Below are 19207 nucleotides of genomic sequence, written 5' to 3'. Positions count from 1 at the left end.
ACTGGCTGTGTGATATATTTTAGGGTATTTACACAGGTTGATTTGCCTAATTATTTTGGTTCTTGTCAGAATTGTCATTTCTAATAGTAGTAGGATCCTTCAAACTAGTTAAACCAGATCTTGCTTGCTGCTGTAGAAGATAAGTTCAAAATTTCTTCTTAAAGTCCACACTGGTCCTTTAAAAACTAGCAGATGTTTGCCCTCCTCTCCAGTCAGTGAAAGGTGATCGTTACATGAACTCTCACTCACTCCTTTCCCCTTCGCTATTAAACACCACACTGAGTGGAAGTGAATTTGTGTCCCTTTGGGGTTTTAACCAAAGCACACACCCATCCCCTTCCTGCCTCCCTGGAACTGGTTCAAGATTTGGAAAGTAGGGTTTGTTTGGGGGCGTTTCCCGTGTCTTATCTCTGACTGAGCACATGCTCAGGTTGAATTTATTTTGACCCTGCGCTTTAAATTTGGAACCAAAGCAAGAGGTTAAAGTGCAACAGAAGAGAGTCTGCTGAACTTTAGACATGAGGGACCCGGGGAGGAAGGTGCGTACTTGCATTCTGAAACTTAGAGGTTGGCCATCTTTGCGTGTACACATAATTGTAAGCTGATAGCTACAGGCAAAAGAAGAATATTTCAACCTATGAAAAGATCTGTGTGACGCTTACATTGTGTGTTTATGTGCTTAATTTTACAGTTACGACTTTTGTAATCACAGTTTTGAAATTGATGCCTGAGCAAGTAAATTCTGCATTTTTCTTTGAAAACATTTTGGAAAAGCTTAGGATAGGTATTTGCAAGGAAAAAATATATTGTTTTTGTCTGAACTTTAAGCAAATGACTGAAAAAGTATATAGATTTTAGGCATTCTGTCATTTTGTCTTCTAAAGCATCAAATGAAGAGGGCTATAAGTGGTTATTTTTAGATAAAGGTCACCCAGATTCTCCTCCACATTGAGAAGCAAGTCTCTCTTCATTGATTATTATTTATCTTCATCTTGTAATTTCAAGCGGAGTATGTGTATAGTCGACTTATGTATGTAATAGACTGGACTGATTTCTTTTTAACTGATCTTCTCCAGAGCCTGGCCCAACTAGAGAATCTGTGCAAACAGCTGTATGAAACAACAGATACGACCACTCGACTTCAGGCAGAGAAAGCCTTGGTTGAATTCACCAACAGCCCCGATTGCCTGAGCAAGTGCCAGCTACTCCTTGAAAGAGGAAGTGTACGTAAGATTTGAAAAATCCTAAAGGGGAGCAGGTTTAGGAAGATATATTCTGGTTCTAAGTTTAGGGGTGGATTGCGATAACTTCTGTTCCTTGATTCTTCTAGGTACCTCTGCCTTCTTAATTTTCACTTTTAAAACAAACCAGACCTGCCACACTAGCAAAAAAGGCCTTCAGAGTCATCAGGAAAATCTCACTGAGCGTATATTTTTGTCCTATAATTTTTATTCTTGAATCAAATTTCTGTGGCTCCTTTTCTGTTTTTTACACTTATGTATCACTTCACACCTTTTACAAAGAAGACAGGGCTATATATAAATGGCCTTTCTTATCCACAAAATTCATGTCACCTTCTAAGATCCCTAGTCTGCTCTGTTTTTCCTCCCCTGTACCACAGCTGCTGCTTTTTGTCTTAGATGTGCAGGGGGGGAATTTTCCTTCACAGTGGAAATGACAGGAAGTTAGAGTGTTTAAAATGAAATTAGAACCTCTTCCGGCTTAAAAATGGCATGCAGTGATCAAAATAATGCTTTCATGAGACATGATTTGATTAAGTTAATATTTTTGGCAGGATGGAGGTCTTAGGAAGGACAAGCATCCATCCAGGGTATCATGAAAGGGCATCAAGAGAGTTTAGAATCCCAGCTAGACCAGCAGCCAACACTCTGCCAGAGATGGGAAGGAAGTGTGAAAATGAGGAAGGCCATTAATTTGTTGAGAGTATAGAATTCTCAATGGCTTCATTTTAAAATTTGCATTAATAGTGTTAGAGAATTTATGCAGTAAATAGAACAGACTACAGTTGGCTAAGTGATATCCTTAGTAGCTAAAGAAGCTGACTCTTTTCCCAAGTGTCTGAAGGTTAAAGCATCATGGTCAGAGATTGGGTTGTGCTCTGTTCTGTTTTCGCATATAGTATTTTTATATTTCTTTTCCATCACTTGGTTCTGGTATTGAACAGTTTAGATTCGTACTGTGGGAGATTCACAACTAGCTCTCATCTGACTGCCACTGAAGCCCCATGGTGTCATTTGTGACACTGTTAACTCCAGTTCCTCACACTGATAGTCAGCAGGCTGGAGTAAAACAGGGTTGGTGCAATACTAAAAGACTTAATTACAGTGGATTCTTCCTCTTTAATCTCTGTCGACTTCTTAATGATTTAGCATTTGATGGTATGATGTAATGCCTGTGGATAGCCTCTATGGATAGCCTACTGCCCTGAGGACTTATAGTTCGACCCTTGATTAAATCATTTTGGTGATTCTGAGTCTGTCCCGGTTATGTGATGTTATATGTAACACAGCTGCACAGAGGAATTCAAATCTGTGCATGGCTCCTTTTTATACATTATGATCAGATTGAATACTCTGCTTCTCCATAAGGTTAAAATTCATTAAAATCTACACTTGAGAATATGGTAATGCTGTTCCTTTGCTTAGGGCATAGTTTTTTCTTTCTCATAAATAATTGTTATGAATTTACTACTAAAACCAGCATATACATTCCCCAAAGCAGTAGCTGATTGATAGATGTACTGATGGTAAGATACAATTTGGGGATTAACTACATAGCATAAGGCGGTGGTTCCTTCTAATACTACTTCTACGGTTTTTTTTCTTCTTCTTTCTAATGCTATACTATAGGAATATTATGAGTTGAAACTTTTTTAAACATTGTTATGACAAGGCTACTGAAGAAGATTTCTAGATTTAAATGAAAGAAGAGATTTGTCTTCTGTGGAGCTTAATATCTTTCTAAAGATCTCCTCTAACTTCTCCCCCCTCAAAATGATACAGATACTTGTATTAGATTCAGTTTGATCAGGCATTCACTTTATCCTTCCCTTTATTCATGACTGAAGTCAGCTTAATGAGCACAGATGATGAATGGGCTCATTTTTCCTTAGTTTGAGACCCTTAAAAGTCCAGAGGATCAAATGTAGCAAAGCTGATTAATTTTCTTAAATCTGAACTCAGATCTCCAAGTTAAAAACTTTGACTAACTTAATGAAACTGAATCCTAAGCCCTTTCCCCCTTTCTTTTCACAGTCATCTTACTCCCAGTTACTGGCAGCTACATGCCTTACAAAGCTTGTATCACGCACAAATAACCCTCTGCCATTGGAACAACGGATAGATATTCGTGAGTAGAAAGTTGTCTTTTCTCTCTTAGTTTGTTTAGTGATGTTCTAGTAATAGTTACATTTATGTTGCTTGTTTGATAATGTTCTGAAGTTGCTAGGCATACAGAATATCTAGAATATAGTTTCTTTCCAGAATTGGGCTTAAAAATGAAGAAGGCCCAATATAATTGCTCCTAGATAAAGCCCAAGTTAGCCGTTCTGTTTTCAGAAAGTTTCTTTTACCTGGTCTTCACCATCACTGGTAACTAAGAAAAACATTGCTGAAGATTTTGAATCCTGTGCCAACCATGCTATTTAACCATCAAGAGGTAGATTCAAGGCTCCCTTACTTCAGGTTCTTCGTTGTGACTCGTATACAATTCTGAGCTGAAAAGTTTGGTGGTTTAGTCGCTAAGTCGTATCCGACTCTTGCAACCCCATGGACTATAGCCTGCCAGGCTTCTCTCTCTATGGGATTCTCCAGGCAAGAATACTGGAGTGGGTTGCCATTTCTTTCTCCAGGGGATCTTCCTGACCCAGGAATTAAACCAGGGTCTCCTGCATTGCAGGCAGATGATTTACCTACTGAGTGATGAGGGAAGCCATCATAGTTGGAAAGTTTAGTGAATCTTAAATTTAAAGTCCTGTTTCTCGATAGTGTGAATAATTAAGGAAGTTTAGGGTAAAGAGTCTAGATTTACCACTTCTTAGACAGGAAACAGCGCACACCCTTCCCTGGCGGAGCCACCTCCGATGTGGACTGTTTCTGTTTTATAGGGAACTATGTACTCAACTATCTTGCCACTCGGCCAAAGCTGGCCACTTTTGTGACGCAAGCACTTATCCAGTTATATGCCAGGATCACAAAGTTGGGCTGGTTTGACTGTCAGAAGGATGACTACGTCTTCAGAAATGCAATCACAGATGTCACAAGGTTTTTACAGGTATGATGTATATATTCGATGAAATAGAAAGAAGTGAAGCAGTATACGCTTAACTTAGATATTGATCTGCAAATGGAGTTGTTTGGTACATTTTCTTCTGTATCTTTTTAATTCTTAATGTCTTGGTTTTGCATGTTTACATGTCAGCACAAACCCTACTTCATTCTTTCTATTGCTTACATACTATTCCAGTTTAAAACATTATAATTCATTTAACTCTTCTAGGTGAGTATTTAGTTAGTCTTTAGTTAGTATTTAGTTAGTTACCAGTCTATATCTAGACTGGTAAATAAATACTTTGGTAAATATTCCTTGTGTATGTGTGTTTGTGTGTTTATACTTTGAGCTAGTGTGTTTATAGTGTGAATTCCTAGGCTTTGAATTATTCAGTGAGAAGACTATGTGTATTTTGGGTTTACATGGATATTTCCAAATTACCCTCAAAAAAAGTTATTCCCTCCAACAGTTAATATTTCTGTTTCTCTGTACGTCCACCCTGTGAGATCAGCTTTCTTATTTTTCCAGTTTCATAGGTAGAAAGAATTAGTAGCTCAGCATTTGAGTAATGAATGAGACAAATTTTCATATGCTCATTTACTACTTATTTTTGCTTTTTGTGAACTTCCTATTTATGTACATTTTTTAAATCAGTTCTTTGCCCTTTTTTGTATACAGCCTTTCATATAAATTATATCTTACACATTCATTTGTCTTTTATCTCAAATGTGATTTGCTAATTTCTCTTCCTGCAGTATGTATAGAGTAAAGCTTGTAGATATTTTTAACGTACAAAAGGTTTCAATTTTGATGCAGTCAGATTTAGCAGTCTATCAGTTAGATTTTGTGTCCTGCAAAGCAGCAGTTTTAAAATACCAATTTCTCATACCTTGTCTAGGCAGTTTAAGTATGACTGCATTCCAGATGCTGAAATCAAGCTGCACAGGCCAACTCTTTCTGCCTTACCTTTTTTTTTTTAAACCAGGATAGTGTTGAATACTGCATTATTGGTGTCACGATTTTATCACAGCTAACCAATGAAATTAATCAAGTAAGTGCTACAGCCTTCCTCATTGAAGTAAGTGCCATATTTTTACTTAGTATTGGTGTTTTCTGCCTGTGTGTGGGATGATCTTTTTTGGCAGTTGTGTGCTTTTGCGGTAAGTGATTAATGCCCTTTTGAAACAAAATAGTTCCATGGGGTTTTCCTCTGTGAGTGAAGTCCGGATGCCCTTCCATCTCCAGAATATTTTTTCTCTCATCTCAGCTTTCCTCAGTGGTTATTAATGTTTAGTGTTAGAGAAGAGCGCAATGATCCTAAGTCAAAACTTAGGAAACCAGCATCATTGGTGTGCTCTTTTTGCTGTATAAGTTAATGTATTTATAATCGTTCAAAAATCAGTTCTTATTTGCCTTTATTAAAGATTTTGCTGATAATCTTTTCAGAATGCACAAAACATTCTGCTAAATATCAAATAATTTTTTTAAATAGTCATCGATGTCACAGATTACTACAGAGGAAACACCAGTGGCTTTCTTTTGCTCTGGCTATAATATTTTTTAGTCATTTACTTTTGTATCCGGCCAAAATGTTACAATTATTGAACAGGCCTGAATGAATTGTAACAGCTCACCCTTCAGCTGTCAGCTATTAATTACATTGGCATCACTGTTGCTATTGCTCATACTTATGCAGACATTTTAATTAACCCTGAGAAATTTAACTGTGAGTTGGTATTTTAAATATGCTAGCTTAGAGCCTATTAAAATCTGGAGTCCATATTGTGTTCTCTGTCACATGCAATCCCCACTATGATTGGTAATTATTAAAATAATAATTTATACTTGTGAGTGATTTCTGTGTGGCAGACACTGTTCTAAGCACTTATATTAATTTTATTCTCACAGTAGTCCTATGAGATAGAGACTCTGGTTATGCTATTTTCTAGATAAGGAAACTAAAGCGCATAAAGATTAAATAATTTGCCTGTGGTATCACAGTTACCAGGCCACAAACAGTTTATGAATTCAGACCCACATAGGCTTATTGCAGAGCCTATGCTCTTAATTTGCTTATTTAACCACTCCTGTCCTTGTAGTAACTGGAATAGGAAATGGCAACCCACTACAGTGTTCTTGCCTGGAAAACTCCACGGACAGAGGAGCCTGGCAGGCTATAGTCCATGGGGTCGCAGAGTCGGACACAATTGAACACACACACAAATACACACCTTTGTAATAAGAGAGCATGCATTATGTACAGATTGTGGGGTTAATGCTCTTCCTTTGGAAACTTGGCTCCACAAAATCCATCATTGTTGGTATTTTAGAATCTTTTCAAAATTTTGTATTTATCTTTCTTAAGAAAGCCATAGAAATGTGTGTGATGTACTTAAGATGTAATTCTCTGGATTATGATCTGTGTAACAGATTGTATACGGCATCTGGTATATAATCTAGCGATACCTTTTTATCCAAGACATTTGTAACACAGTGACACTGAGGCTAAAATCAGAATATTTTGAACTCTGTGCAACTGACCTTTCTATTGTGTGGTTTTTTTTCTTGCTTTAGATTTAAATTAGAAAGCATATTTCTGTTACCATTCCAATTTGAACTTAGAAATAAAATTGGGGGGTGGAGGTTCCATAATGTGCCAAAAGGACGATGAGCTCTCTCCTGCATAAGTTGATCAGTATATAGCAGTGACTTACGCTTACAGTAAGTGGTTGGACTAAATACTGTTGGCAACCTTGAAATTCCTTTATCGCTCTTATTGAGTACGTACTATGTGTCAGCTATAGAGGACATATGAAAGAAGTAAGAGGTTTAATCCCTGACCACAGAAACCTTTGAAATATGACTGAAAAGACAAGGACAGGGGAGTGAGAGACCAGTACAGCCCCTTGGTTGAAGCCCTCACTTCTGTGGAATAGACTGCTTGTTGAAATAGGTGAGAAAAGAGAGTATTACAGGCTATTGCCATTTATCTTAAGTTCATGGCTGTAGTAACTTCGGCTCTGACTGGATTATTTAGCAAAATCCAAGCCTTGCGACTGTCTGTTTTTGAGACTCAGCCTCAAAAGAGCATGATGATAATAATTATTAACAGAGTCTTGCAACAGGTTGTTAAATATTACCTCCCTAAGTGCAGAGGACATGGAAACCTTGCAGTGGAGTCACTGTAACTTTCTTTCTATCTTCCCTCTGTAAATGGTAGAGACATGATATCCTGTGTAGCTGTTAACTGCTTATCATCATCCTCTTTCTCTCACTAGATAGAGTTTAACAGTAACTTAAATCTTTAAAACGTATTTTGTTATTTTTGTTGATCTTATTGAAAAATCCTTCTACTTTATTTGAAGTCTACATGAAAAATTTTTTCTTTGCAGTTAATTTTAAAACTTGTGTTGGTTTGTTTTTCTGCACAGGCAGACACCACCCATCCTTTAACCAAGCACAGAAAAATAGCCTCTTCTTTCCGAGATTCATCATTATTCGATATCTTCACACTTTCGTGCAATTTACTAAAGCAGGTGAGATTGTATGTTGGTACCTGCTTCCCGGTTCCTTTTGAAAGAATCAGAGTAAGTGGGGACTTGTTAGATGTCAGCTCTTCACTGACCCGTGAGAGCTTATGCATCTCTCACATAATATATATGTCCGAGATGTTGATGACCTTCCAGTCTGAGAGAGAATTATTTCCTGATTTCACATCTGTTCCCCTAGGTAAGGAGCCGAAAGCGAACACTTATCCCATGCTCCTATTTTAAAGAAACTAGTTTGCCACGAAACTTGAGGTTTTTGTTGTTTGGTCTTTTTAATATCCATATAAGACCTTCTATATGGAGTTAAAGCATCTTCCTTTTATGGTGTTTGATTCTCAGTGCTCTGAACACAGGCTCAGACTACATTGCTAGCACATTAAAACTAGGCTGGTTCCCCTGTCCCCAGCTGAGTTACAGGCAGCAAATAAACAAGCAACATCTGTAAGGAAAAGCATATTTTGAATTTTTAATATCCATTTAGATTTCCTAACCTGAAGGGGTAGACAGTATCACCGAAGGAAATTAACTGTTTTAAAATAGAAAGTTGGTATTTCGATTCGTTTATTGATAGACTTGAACTAAGGAAGAAATGTTAACCTGTAAATTGTACACATTTATAGCTGTGTTTGGATGTTTTGTCCATACAGAAAGCCAAATGGAACTACCCTCTGCTTTTATGTTCATTTGGGGTTTTTGTTTGTTTTATTGTTCTTGTTCTCATTTTCCAGTGTGTCTCAATTGTAATATAAGAAGCAAGGTTGGATTTTTCTTTTGTCCCAATTAATGATGTCCATCCATCTTTTCCTTCAGCTACCTAGTTTCACTTCAGAATTCCCCAAAAGTCCTCAGTTTGGGCAAGCTGCCTTGTAAAAACTCTTGTACCCTCTGGAGGGGGAAAAAGCTTGTGAGAAAACAGCATTGAATCCTCTTCTGATACTGATGCTATCAGAAACGAACCAGCCAGTCCCTGAGGTCACAACTGGTAGAAACTTGAATCTCATAGTCACCATAGCTCTGGGCCATTATTGAGCTGTAGGCAGGTACACTGCTGATGAATAAATAAAAGCATCTAACATGCAGATGAAGTAAGCATTCATCCCATATTGCTTCAGAATTATCTGCGGCCATGATGTCTGCAGCATGTAAAGAGTAAATGTCAAAGAGGGAGTGTGTTTAAATACTAGCTTCATGTTTTTATGAACATGAAACATGTTTTAATAGTAAATAAGGAGCTAGGAGTTTCATGGTGAAGGAAGGACTTTAAAGGTAATAGAAGTGCTGCATCTCCTGGCAGAGAACCACCACTTGACTGTGCTGAACCACCTCCTTTTCTGGCTCAGCAGCCTCCTTGTAAGTCTGGTAGCAAGCTTGGTAGAAAGGAGGGACTGTTTGGGGCTCATTATGTGGTCATTTTTACAGGCTTCTGGAAAGAATCTGAACTTGAATGATGAAAGTCAGCATGGCTTGCTGATGCAACTGCTCAAGCTCACTCATAACTGCCTAAACTTTGATTTCATCGGCACTTCCACCGACGAGTCCTCAGATGACCTGTGCACGGTACAGATCCCCACCAGCTGGAGATCAGGTAACATGGCCACACCCTCGCACCATGCTGCTGCTCCCCTCTACCTGGAGTCAGCAGAGTGGGCTCAGGATCCACTGGCAGATCCCCTGCTTGCTCTTAGAGAAAACTTGGGAGGTTGGTGTGGGTCTTTATAAAGTTAGGGAGCTGCACTTGGGAGGATCCCCCAGCTGGGGCAAACTCTTGTTTATCCAGTTTCTGATGGGTGTGAGTTTGACCTTACATTTTTCACCTAGAGACTTCTGCTTTCTTACTCATTTGAGAGAATTTCTAGCTTTAAAAACAAAGAACCTGTGCATGTGCTTGGTATTGTGTGCCTAAAAGATAAAAATTCTTGCTATGAAGAGTCCTGCTTGTCTTACATTGTTTGAGAATCAGAAAAAATGAATCCATTTCTTAGAGGAACTAAAAACTAATGCTTTTGTGAAAAAAGAAAGGAAAACAAAAAGCCCCCATTAGTTTGTCACTTTCAAAGGAAATAAACATTCTGTAAGATAAGAAAGCAAGAAGATAACGCTCCCCAATGACTGGAGTGCACCGGCCCCAGTGTGCAGACGATTCAGTAATGTGCTCTTTTCTCTTTCAGCGTTCTTAGATTCTTCAACTCTGCAGCTGTTTTTTGACCTCTATCATTCCATCCCTCCTTCATTTTCACCTCTGGTGAGTCAGGACTACAGTTTCTCTTTCTGGAATGTAGCAGTGGTGAATGAGCCTTATGTTCATTGTGTTGTACAAAATCATAGAAGTAAAGTTTTTTCCTAGAAATATAGGGTTAGTAATCTAGCCTGTTGAGATAAAGCTCGTCAGTTAAAGGTTCTCACTATAAAGTCTTCATTCCTTTTAAACTGTTCCCGTCTAATGACAGATTGCTGCAGGTGTCAAGTTCTTTTGGTCCCCTTTGTGTCTGACTTTGTACTGTACCTCGAATTGCCACAGGCTAGAGTGTGGGGAATTCATTTTATATGATCTAGTAGAAGATTGTCAAGACTGAGATTTCTGAAACTCCCTCAGGCCTATGTTATATAAGTGATCAATAGAAGCTGTATTGGAAAGGCAGATTTGCATACTTGTCCTTAATAAAATTTGAAAGCTCTTGGGAATGCTGCATTTCTCCTTTAAAGTAATAATTAACCTCAAATCCCAAAATTCATTTGGGTCCTAAAAAGTCAGTGGTCTGATACTTCAGATTGCTGGTGTAAAATGTTGTTGTACCAAACGTACAGAGAAAGTAAAGGAACGTCAGTAGGTGTTTTGCACAGTGTTTCTGCGTAGACTGCTTCCCTGGTCGTCATGTCACTTTTCCAAATTAATGCGGACCTTCGCTTTAGCAGAAACATGAGTTTGTGTTGCTTGTATCGGTACATTTGCTTCTGCTGTTGGTCAACAGAGGTCCACCTCCCGGAGTGGAAACTAGAGAGGAGAAGGGCAGAAAATAGATCGAGAGGGGCTAACAGAATGCAAATTTCTAGCGCAATGGGGAAAGGGGAAAATGTTTTCATCATAAAACCTGTTTGCTTCCGAGCATAGCTCTGACTTGGTTATTTCATGATAGCACCACATAGGAAAGCCTGATTAGCCAAAAAGGCCTTAATAAAACAGAAAAAAAAAAACAAAACCCTATGTCTATAGCATTGTTTACTGTCAGTTGCTTGGTATTTTCAAGTTTAAGTATGTATCTTAAACACAAAGAAGCCTAGGGGTGGTTGAAAAACAATACCTATATGAATTTCCAAACTGGATTTATCTAGTTGTTATGCTCACTGAGGGTCTAATGCCCTTTATTTTTCTTTAAATAAAGCTGTTTCAGATATCCTCAACTATACCCTCCTGGATCTTTTTTTTTATATCATTATAATGATAGCAGAGGGTGACAGAACAGAGAAGAAGAATATTTATAGCAAGGGAAAGAGTAATGAAAAGAGCTATACCATCTTTTCTGCTCATTTGTGTTTTGGTTGTTCCCTGCTCTAGGTATTATCCTGCTTAGTACAGATTGCCTCAGTTAGAAGATCCCTATTCAACAATGCAGAGAGGGCCAAGTTTCTCTCTCACCTTGTTGATGGTGTTAAACGAATACTGGAAAACCCACAGGTATGATTTTTGAGAATTTAATTTTATTTTATGTGTATGTGTGTATAAGCATGTATGATTAGTATATACCTCTCTGTTATAATGCAAAAGCTCAATCTAGAGGTCACACATAGCAAAAACCCTAGAAAACAGTTCAATCAGTTATCCTTCAGAAGATTTCAGTGAATGTCTGTACATAGATTTTTAACATTTACCCAGAAAAGGAGCTTGTCCCTAGATTCAGGAATGTTGAAATTATTGAAAGGGCCGCTTTGAAGGAGAATAAGGAGAGGGCTAGTCATTTTGTGTGTTTTTTGTTTTTGTTTCCATGATTTTGAATGTAAATTATTTACCTAAGTGAATAGAGCTACTTTTAGCTAGGAAGGGAGATTTCTCATTCAAATATTATTCATTCCATAACTCAGTTGTCCGTCTTGTCTTTTTCAGTCTGAAAGATTCAGCTAATACCTCCTTTTTTTAAGTATCACTTCCCCACACTAGGAAATATCATAAATAAGACCCATTCACTTAAATATACTTGGTTCTGGGACTCCCGTGGCAGTCCAGTGGTTAAGACTGCATGCCTTCACTGCAGAGGGCATAATAAGTTCGATCGGGGTCGGGGAACTAAGATCTCTCATGCCCTGTGGCATGGCCAAAAAAAAAGAAAAGAAAAAAAACATTAATCAATTCTTTCCTTTTTAAAAAATCCTTTTTTCTATTAGCAAATTGTATGAAGTCACCTGCCACAGGCCAAAGCAGAACAAAACCTGCCCCCCTTCTCTAATGTAGGAGAACATGTGTAAGGAAACAAATACACTGGTGTAGTGTGCGAACAAAAGTGTCTGATATAAGTAGATAACAAGATACATAAACATACTAATACAGTGAGTTTGTTGTCATGATAGCGGTGTAATAAAATACATGAAATATTTGTGTAACTTTGCCATTCTATTTGTGCTTAATGATAAATTAGACAGCTGTGAAAATGAAAATTTCATTGCTTTTCATTCGATCAGTGGGAAGCAAACAGGCCTGTTAAATCTAAGATTGTGCCCCTTTCTGCCATTAATCAACATTACAGCCCTGGCAAGTAGTATGGTCCTTCTGGGCTTCTGTTTCAGACTCTGCCGATTGAGGCCAATAACCCCATCTTCCAACATGATTATTGTGAACAGATGAGATAATAGATGCAATAGTCCCCTTTAAAAGTGACTTTTTAAAAAATTGTTACTTAATCATACAAATGTGTCGTTCAGAATGATGGCCAGCATCTCAGAAGTTAAAGCACATCTCCCACCGCCTCCCCGTCCCCCGTGCCATCCCAGATGTCCTTTGGGAAGCAGTTTAATGAATCATGTTTTACATTTTCTTTTCCTCCCTGTACTGTCACCAGAGTTTGTCAGACCCAAACAATTACCATGAGTTTTGCAGACTACTGGCCCGCTTGAAGAGTAACTATCAACTGGGAGAATTAGTGAAGGTGGAAAACTACCCCGAAGTCATCCGATTGATAGCTAACTTCACGGTGACCAGCCTGCAGGTTTGTCATAGATTGCTTGCCTCTTTCTTCCTAAACATTGGAACCTCTTTTCTTGCTTGTTGGTTTTATTTAACCTTGTGGCATTACAGAGTGTGGTTAGGAGAACATGAGGGAATCGTAAGAATAACACTTAGATTCAAGGCTGGGAGGATTCTTTCATAGTCCCCTTAAAACAAACAGGCAGAATGAAGGGAGACTCAGCACCCTCTTTCTTAGCCATATGTAGGCAGTGGTTCTTTAAAGTGATGGCTTGCATCAGAATCATCCAGAGAGCTTGATGAGAAAATGCAGGTGCTTGGGTCCTATTCCCATCATTTCTGATTCACTCGATCTAGGGGGGAACCTTGGCACCTCTATTTCTAACAAGCTTCCTACGAGACTATCTTGCATACTAATGTCTGAGAGCCACTTCCTCAACCAGCTCAGGACAGCTCTTCTCACTGGACGATTGGTCTCTGAAATACCAGTAAACACGTTAGACTGGTTGCTGTACATAGAACAAAGCCCATTAAAGTTTATCCTTTTTTTTTTTTTAAAGAATATTCTTTATGTCAAGTGGCTTGAGACTAATATACTATGTACACAAATGAGAGCTAACATCTGATCCTACTGGATCCCTTTAATAGACTTTGCTGTCCATCCAGCCACAATTCTTTCTTTCTCCTCTTCCTTCCTTTTATAGCATCTGTCTCTTTTGATGCTTCTGGGACCTCTAGGAGGTCACATCAGAACATCTTAAGAGATACTAAATTTCAGATTGGACCTCTAGGAGATACGGTGGTAACAGAGGCCTACTCTCTTGGTTTTCTTTAGCATTGGGAATTTGCCCCGAATAGCGTGCACTATCTCCTGAGCCTTTGGCAGCGGCTGGCAGCCTCCGTGCCATATGTGAAAGCCACCGAGCCCCACATGCTGGAGACGTATACTCCTGAGGTCACCAAAGCCTACATCACATCCCGTCTGGAATCTGTGCACATCATACTCAGGTAAGGAAATGGGCAGCCTCCCTTTTTCCCTACACGTGTGTCAGACTTGCAAGGGACCCGACACCCAGTTGGTAGGCGCATCCTTGATATGAATCTTACTGGAGCTAACACCAGAATGGGTATTTTTTCCTGTCAGTACAACAGCTGATGAGAGCATAATGTCTGAAAGAAGAGTCTTTTTCTCTTTAACATCCTATTCATGACTGTCCCTTCTTCACCCACCATAGCAGCATCTTGGAATACAAAGCATATCTACTGATTTTCGTTAAACATGAGAGAAGCATTTCTAAGCTGTAGATGACAACAGTTATAACATGTAACGTGTAGGTGCTTAATGTGAACTTCTCAAGAAATAAGTGGATAAATAAACCGTGCTATCCAGAGCTTACTAGAAGATGTAAGAGTCCCAGGCAGCTGGCCACGGATTGCATTACCTGACACATGGGTTCTGTCTTCTTGACTGCCAGCTGGACCAGAACTCTATAGTAAAGAAATGTTAGTCTTTCAGAAATGACCTACATAAAATACAGTTATTCTTGGTGTAGAGACCTTTCTTATATGTGTTTTCATTGGCTGTTTCTCAGGAGAATTTACCCGAACTCTGAAGGTCTGGTTGTTTTTTCATTTTTAAGTTGCATTCATAATTTGCTCAAATCAAGTAAATGTGTCATAATAATTATAGTCTCAGTTGTGTATGACTTGAGTCATTTCAGAATCTGGGTATTGGTGAAGCCTGCTGAAAAGCATTGTTCTGTTAGTGGCATAGTTTTTATTCCTAAGGACTCAGCAGGTTTCAGGCAGGCCATGCTGGGGAGCGGGGACATGTATGGGCTCTGGGCCCAGTTACTCAGCTAATAGCTGTGTGCTCTTGGACCAGATTATAATGGGGATTAAATTACTGTGTCCTGGCCTAGTGTAAGGACCATGGTTAACACACAGCTCTGAGCTGCCCATTGTAGTAGCAGTGATGCTGCTGGATTGTCGTATAACCATGTAACAGTAGACAGCTTATGATATGATAAGGTTTTTAAGTCTGGGAAACCAGTGGATACGACAAGACATGGTATAGATCCGCAGTGCCTTGTGTGCAGTTCTGAAACTTAAGATGTGAATGTTTAATTTTCTCATAAGTTTGACACAAAACTCATTTGATGGCAAAACTTGACCTGTGCTGATACGAGACCACTTAATCTCAGGTGGCACCAGTGGTAAAGAATCTGCAGTTCAATCCCTGGGTCGGGAAGATTCCCTGGAAGAGCGTATAGCAACCCATTCTAGTATTCTTGCTAGGAGAATCCCATGGACAGAGGAGCCTGGCAGCCTACAGTCCATGGGGTTGCACAAGAGTCAGACACAATTGAAGCGACTTAGCACACACACATAGTAGTGTTCTTAAAAAATTTTATTTACTGTGACTCTTTGTAATACTTATATATTTTGATGCAGGAATATTGTATATGACATGCCACGGCCCATGGAGGGTTCATGTTACATGTAGAAGCATACAGTACCTCCCGAAAATCTGAAGATTTCTGAATTCCAAAAGCCATCTGATCACAGAACAAGTGGCCTCACAGCAGGGATAGGCTACTTGTAGTCTTAGAGTTTACTATAGTCAGGAACAAACGAGAGGCTGAGAGCTGGGAGCTTTCAGGGTTGAGAAGCATAGGACTGGGAAAATCACTGCAGACAAATGTTACGGGGCTAGGGATTGAAAGATACTTCAGGAGACTGATGCTTGGGTGAGACCCCTGCCTTCAGCCTGTTCTTACCTTCCTTGGTAAAAAGTTGTGTTGGGATATGGGCCTCTACGGCAGCACATGGTGGCAGAATGGAGGAGGAGCGCTGCTGTGACAGGGAAGTCAGCAACATACTTTAAGAGGGCTCCTTCCTTCTTCTGTTGGGAGTAGAGATGGACTGGAAGATCCCCTGGAGGATACGGGTCTGGTCCAGCAGCAGTTGGACCAGCTGTCTACCATCGGGCGCTGTGAATACGAGAAGACGTGTGCGCTGCTCGTGCAGTTGTTTGACCAGTCTGCCCAGTCCTACCAGGAGCTGCTCCAGAGTGCCAGCGCCAGCCCCATGGACATCGCAGTGCAGGAAGGTAAATGGACACCCAACTGCCGTCAGCACCCTTTCACTCATTGTCACCTCCCTTTCACCTCTCCCCTTCAGAAAACTTTCCGTCCTCAGTTAGCTTCATATAAACGAGAATATTTGATAATAGTGCCATGGGGAACTAGGGAAGAGCGACTGAAGTCCTGTCTGTAGTGGATGCGTTTAAGGAACTACTGCATTCTAAAACTAATGACCCTGTCTGATAGGGGAGCCTTGGTTATCTAATGAGTTTTGCCCTTGGTATCACCCTTACTAAAGCAGAGGAGTAGCTGTTCTCTGAAGGAACAGTCTGACTTCAGGGCCTTTTCGCTTCCTTAAGATTAAGAGAGTCCACAGTAAGAAGTGAACCTCACAGTGAGGAATTTCTTCTTGCAGTGACGACTGGAGGTGACACTAATGGGCCTTCTTCCTGTTGCAGGAAGGCTGACGTGGCTGGTTTACATCATTGGTGCCGTGATTGGTGGCCGGGTCTCTTTTGCCAGCACCGATGAGCAGGATGCTATGGACGGCGAGCTTGTCTGTCGGTAAGTGCTTGCACGGAGGCATCCCGTTTCACTGCTCTGACCCTCCCACCCCCTTTTGGGTCCTGAGACCACGGGAATTTGACATGCTTCTGTTAGTGCTGTTCTTCCCATTTACAAAGTATAATTTATGAAGCTGATTGCCAGTGAAAATGAAAAACTGTTACAGGTCCAGATTCCAAAGTTTTTATAAATACAGCACCAGCCATGCCTACAATCTTTACTAAAAAACCATCTGCAGTAATTCAGCTAGAAAATAAATTGTGGATATAGAATTAAGAGTATAAGTAGGATACAGAGTGGAGAGTAGCTTTTAGTTCTGTTTAAGTGCAGTATCTCAGAGTTAATGAAAATGTGGATGCTTTTGCCTTGCCTAATAGTCTGATACGAAGTCTAATAGGAAACTTTGGGTCTTCAAATTTCCCTAAAGATGAATTACAGAATTTCTATAGCCTTTCAGATGTCTTGACATACCCTTTTCCATCTACAGGATTTCAAGTTATTTTGTGTCTGTGTGATTCTCATCTTACTAAAAACCTGTAAATGAGCATTTAGTGATTTCTGAAAGTCTACTTATCGTTGAAATAAAAAGACAGGATTTTTAAAAATCTTTTTAAACCTCTGCAGCAGAGATTCTCAGACCTTTTTCTTCAGGACTCTTTACCATCTTAAAAAGTATAGAGGTCCTCAAAGAACTTGTGCATGTGAGCTATATCTATCAATATTTAACTATATTTTTCAGAAGAAATGAATGAGAAGAGTAGCTTTGTTTTAATGTCTGGCACAGTGAAAGTCAGCTGGGTTCTCCTCTCTTCTTCTGCGTTCAGACTGTAGTGATATCACACGGCTTATAGCCTCTGGAAAAACCCCACTGCACCCTCCTGTGAGAGTGCTAGTGAAAGGGCAAATAATGTTTTAGTATTTTTATGAAGGGCTTTCCAGGTGACTGATAGTAGAGAATCCACCCCACAAGCAGGAGACTTGGGTTCAATCCTTGGGTGGCGAGGATCCCCTGGAGGAGGAAATGGCAAGCCACTCCAGTATTCTTGCTTGGGAAATCCCACGGACAAGGGATCCTGGCAGGCTATAGTCCATGGGGTTGATAAAGAGTCAGACACGAGTGAGCAACTAAATAACAATTTTTATGAATATGGTTTGTGACCTTGCCAAGGAACTGCTACCCTGAAGGGTTCTAAAGTTGCAGATGCTCTCCTTAGACATCTTAGAGTTTATTGGTCCCTAGACATTTCAGTCCATAATTTTTATTCTTATGCTGAAAATCCCCATTTTTCTCTTTCCACCCCCACCTTATTTATCAGATGCTCATCTGCCCTGATTGAACAAAGATTTAATAAAGATGAAATCCAATACCTTTCTGATTCTGTAGCCTTGTGTAATACTGTGTGTGTGTCATAACATAAATTGAGTTTAGACAATTTCTCATATACTGGTTCTCAACTTGAGTGTTCCAGAACAGTGACTGAGTCCAGTGCACTCATGATATCACAAAATGTTCAATAGTTTGTTACCTATTTTCACATTATCAAAATGTCAGATGACTCACTTATAATAACATCATTCTTACTCATCCAGCAACCACTGACTTGCATTCCAATATGCTTTCTTTTCGGGGAATGGGTGCAGGTGAAAGGGATGAAGTCACAGGTAGCATATCAGCTCTTGGTCCCTGGAAGTGTTCCCTGCCTGTGGGCATCGTCCTTCATGTGTCTCCTTTCCTTTTATGGCTCCGTGAGAAAAAAGATTGAGAGCCACTGGCTTAGTCCTGTCACCATCATTTTATAGCTGTGGAACTGGGGCTAAGAAAATAAAATTGCTGTACTTGAGTTCTCATGGAAGTCTCAGGGATGACCATTACCCTAGTACTAGTATTTTTCCCCACTATTTTTTAGCAGTTACGAGTTCTGCCTCCATCTATAGAATCTCAGGGGACTGGAAGTTTTAAATATCTAGTCATTCATATTTCTTGGCTGTGGTTCCTGAGCCGCCGAAGGGGAGAATTTTGTTCCCTAGTGGAGCTTAGAGCCTGCAGAGAAAGCCTTTCCAATAGGATGATAGGTGAGGGGAGGGGGCCTATGCCTGTTTTCAGGGAGGTTGGTTTTTGTGGTGACCAGGATATCCTGCTGTTGAGAGAATCATTGCTTTTCCTCCTCCAGGGTGCTCCAGCTGATGAACCTAACAGACTCTCGCTTGGCTCAGGCGGGTAACGAGAAACTAGAATTGGCCATGCTGAGCTTTTTTGAACAGTTTCGTAAGATCTACATTGGGGACCAGGTGCAGAAATCCTCTAAGGTAACACACTCTGAGTTGGATCCATTCAGTGCTCACTTCTGCTTGTGGAGTTTCTGAGTAAAAGAAATGGCTGTTAACAGTTTAGATACAGTCTCCAACATCAGAATAATCCAAATAGTTCCTCTTGGTCTGTAGAATTTTGGGAGACTCCTCAAAGACTCCTGAAAGAGTAGAAGTCAGCTAGATTCTCCTCTCGGCTTTGCATTCAGTCTTCATGTACTTCATGTGCTTAATAAATG

At 39.8% G+C, this 19207-nt stretch overlaps 1 protein-coding gene across 5 annotated transcripts in view; it reads left to right on the top strand.

Annotated features, from left to right (window-relative positions):
- The window catches only part of XPO7 (exportin 7), an 89932-nt gene that overhangs the window by 53804 nt on the left and 16921 nt on the right, over nt 1–19207 (top strand). For 2 of the 5 annotated variants that reach the window (XM_069574047.1, XM_069574046.1), the window contains exons 1-14: nt 461–539; nt 1077–1223; nt 3276–3369; nt 4127–4293; nt 5276–5368; nt 7722–7826; nt 9258–9423; nt 10007–10080; nt 11392–11511; nt 12887–13033; nt 13847–14019; nt 15930–16123; nt 16556–16661; nt 18833–18968. In XM_069574047.1, coding sequence (XP_069430148.1) covers nt 519–539; nt 1077–1223; nt 3276–3369; nt 4127–4293; nt 5276–5368; nt 7722–7826; nt 9258–9423; nt 10007–10080; nt 11392–11511; nt 12887–13033; nt 13847–14019; nt 15930–16123; nt 16556–16661; nt 18833–18968 — 1743 coding nt within the window. In that variant the 5' untranslated portion in view covers nt 461–518. Of the gene's footprint in view, nt 1–296; nt 540–1076; nt 1224–3275; nt 3370–4126; nt 4294–5275; nt 5369–7721; nt 7827–9257; nt 9424–10006; nt 10081–11391; nt 11512–12886; nt 13034–13846; nt 14020–15929; nt 16124–16555; nt 16662–18832; nt 18969–19207 lie in introns of those variants that run through there. The other 3 variants (XM_069574049.1, XM_069574050.1, XM_069574048.1) reach the window with 3 other exon arrangements.

The sequence above is a fragment of the Ovis canadensis genome, chromosome 2 (assembly GCF_042477335.2).
Source record: "Ovis canadensis isolate MfBH-ARS-UI-01 breed Bighorn chromosome 2, ARS-UI_OviCan_v2, whole genome shotgun sequence".
In the NCBI taxonomy this organism is placed as follows: domain Eukaryota; kingdom Metazoa; phylum Chordata; class Mammalia; order Artiodactyla; family Bovidae; genus Ovis; species Ovis canadensis.
This window is presented reverse-complemented; position numbering and strand designations above follow the sequence as displayed.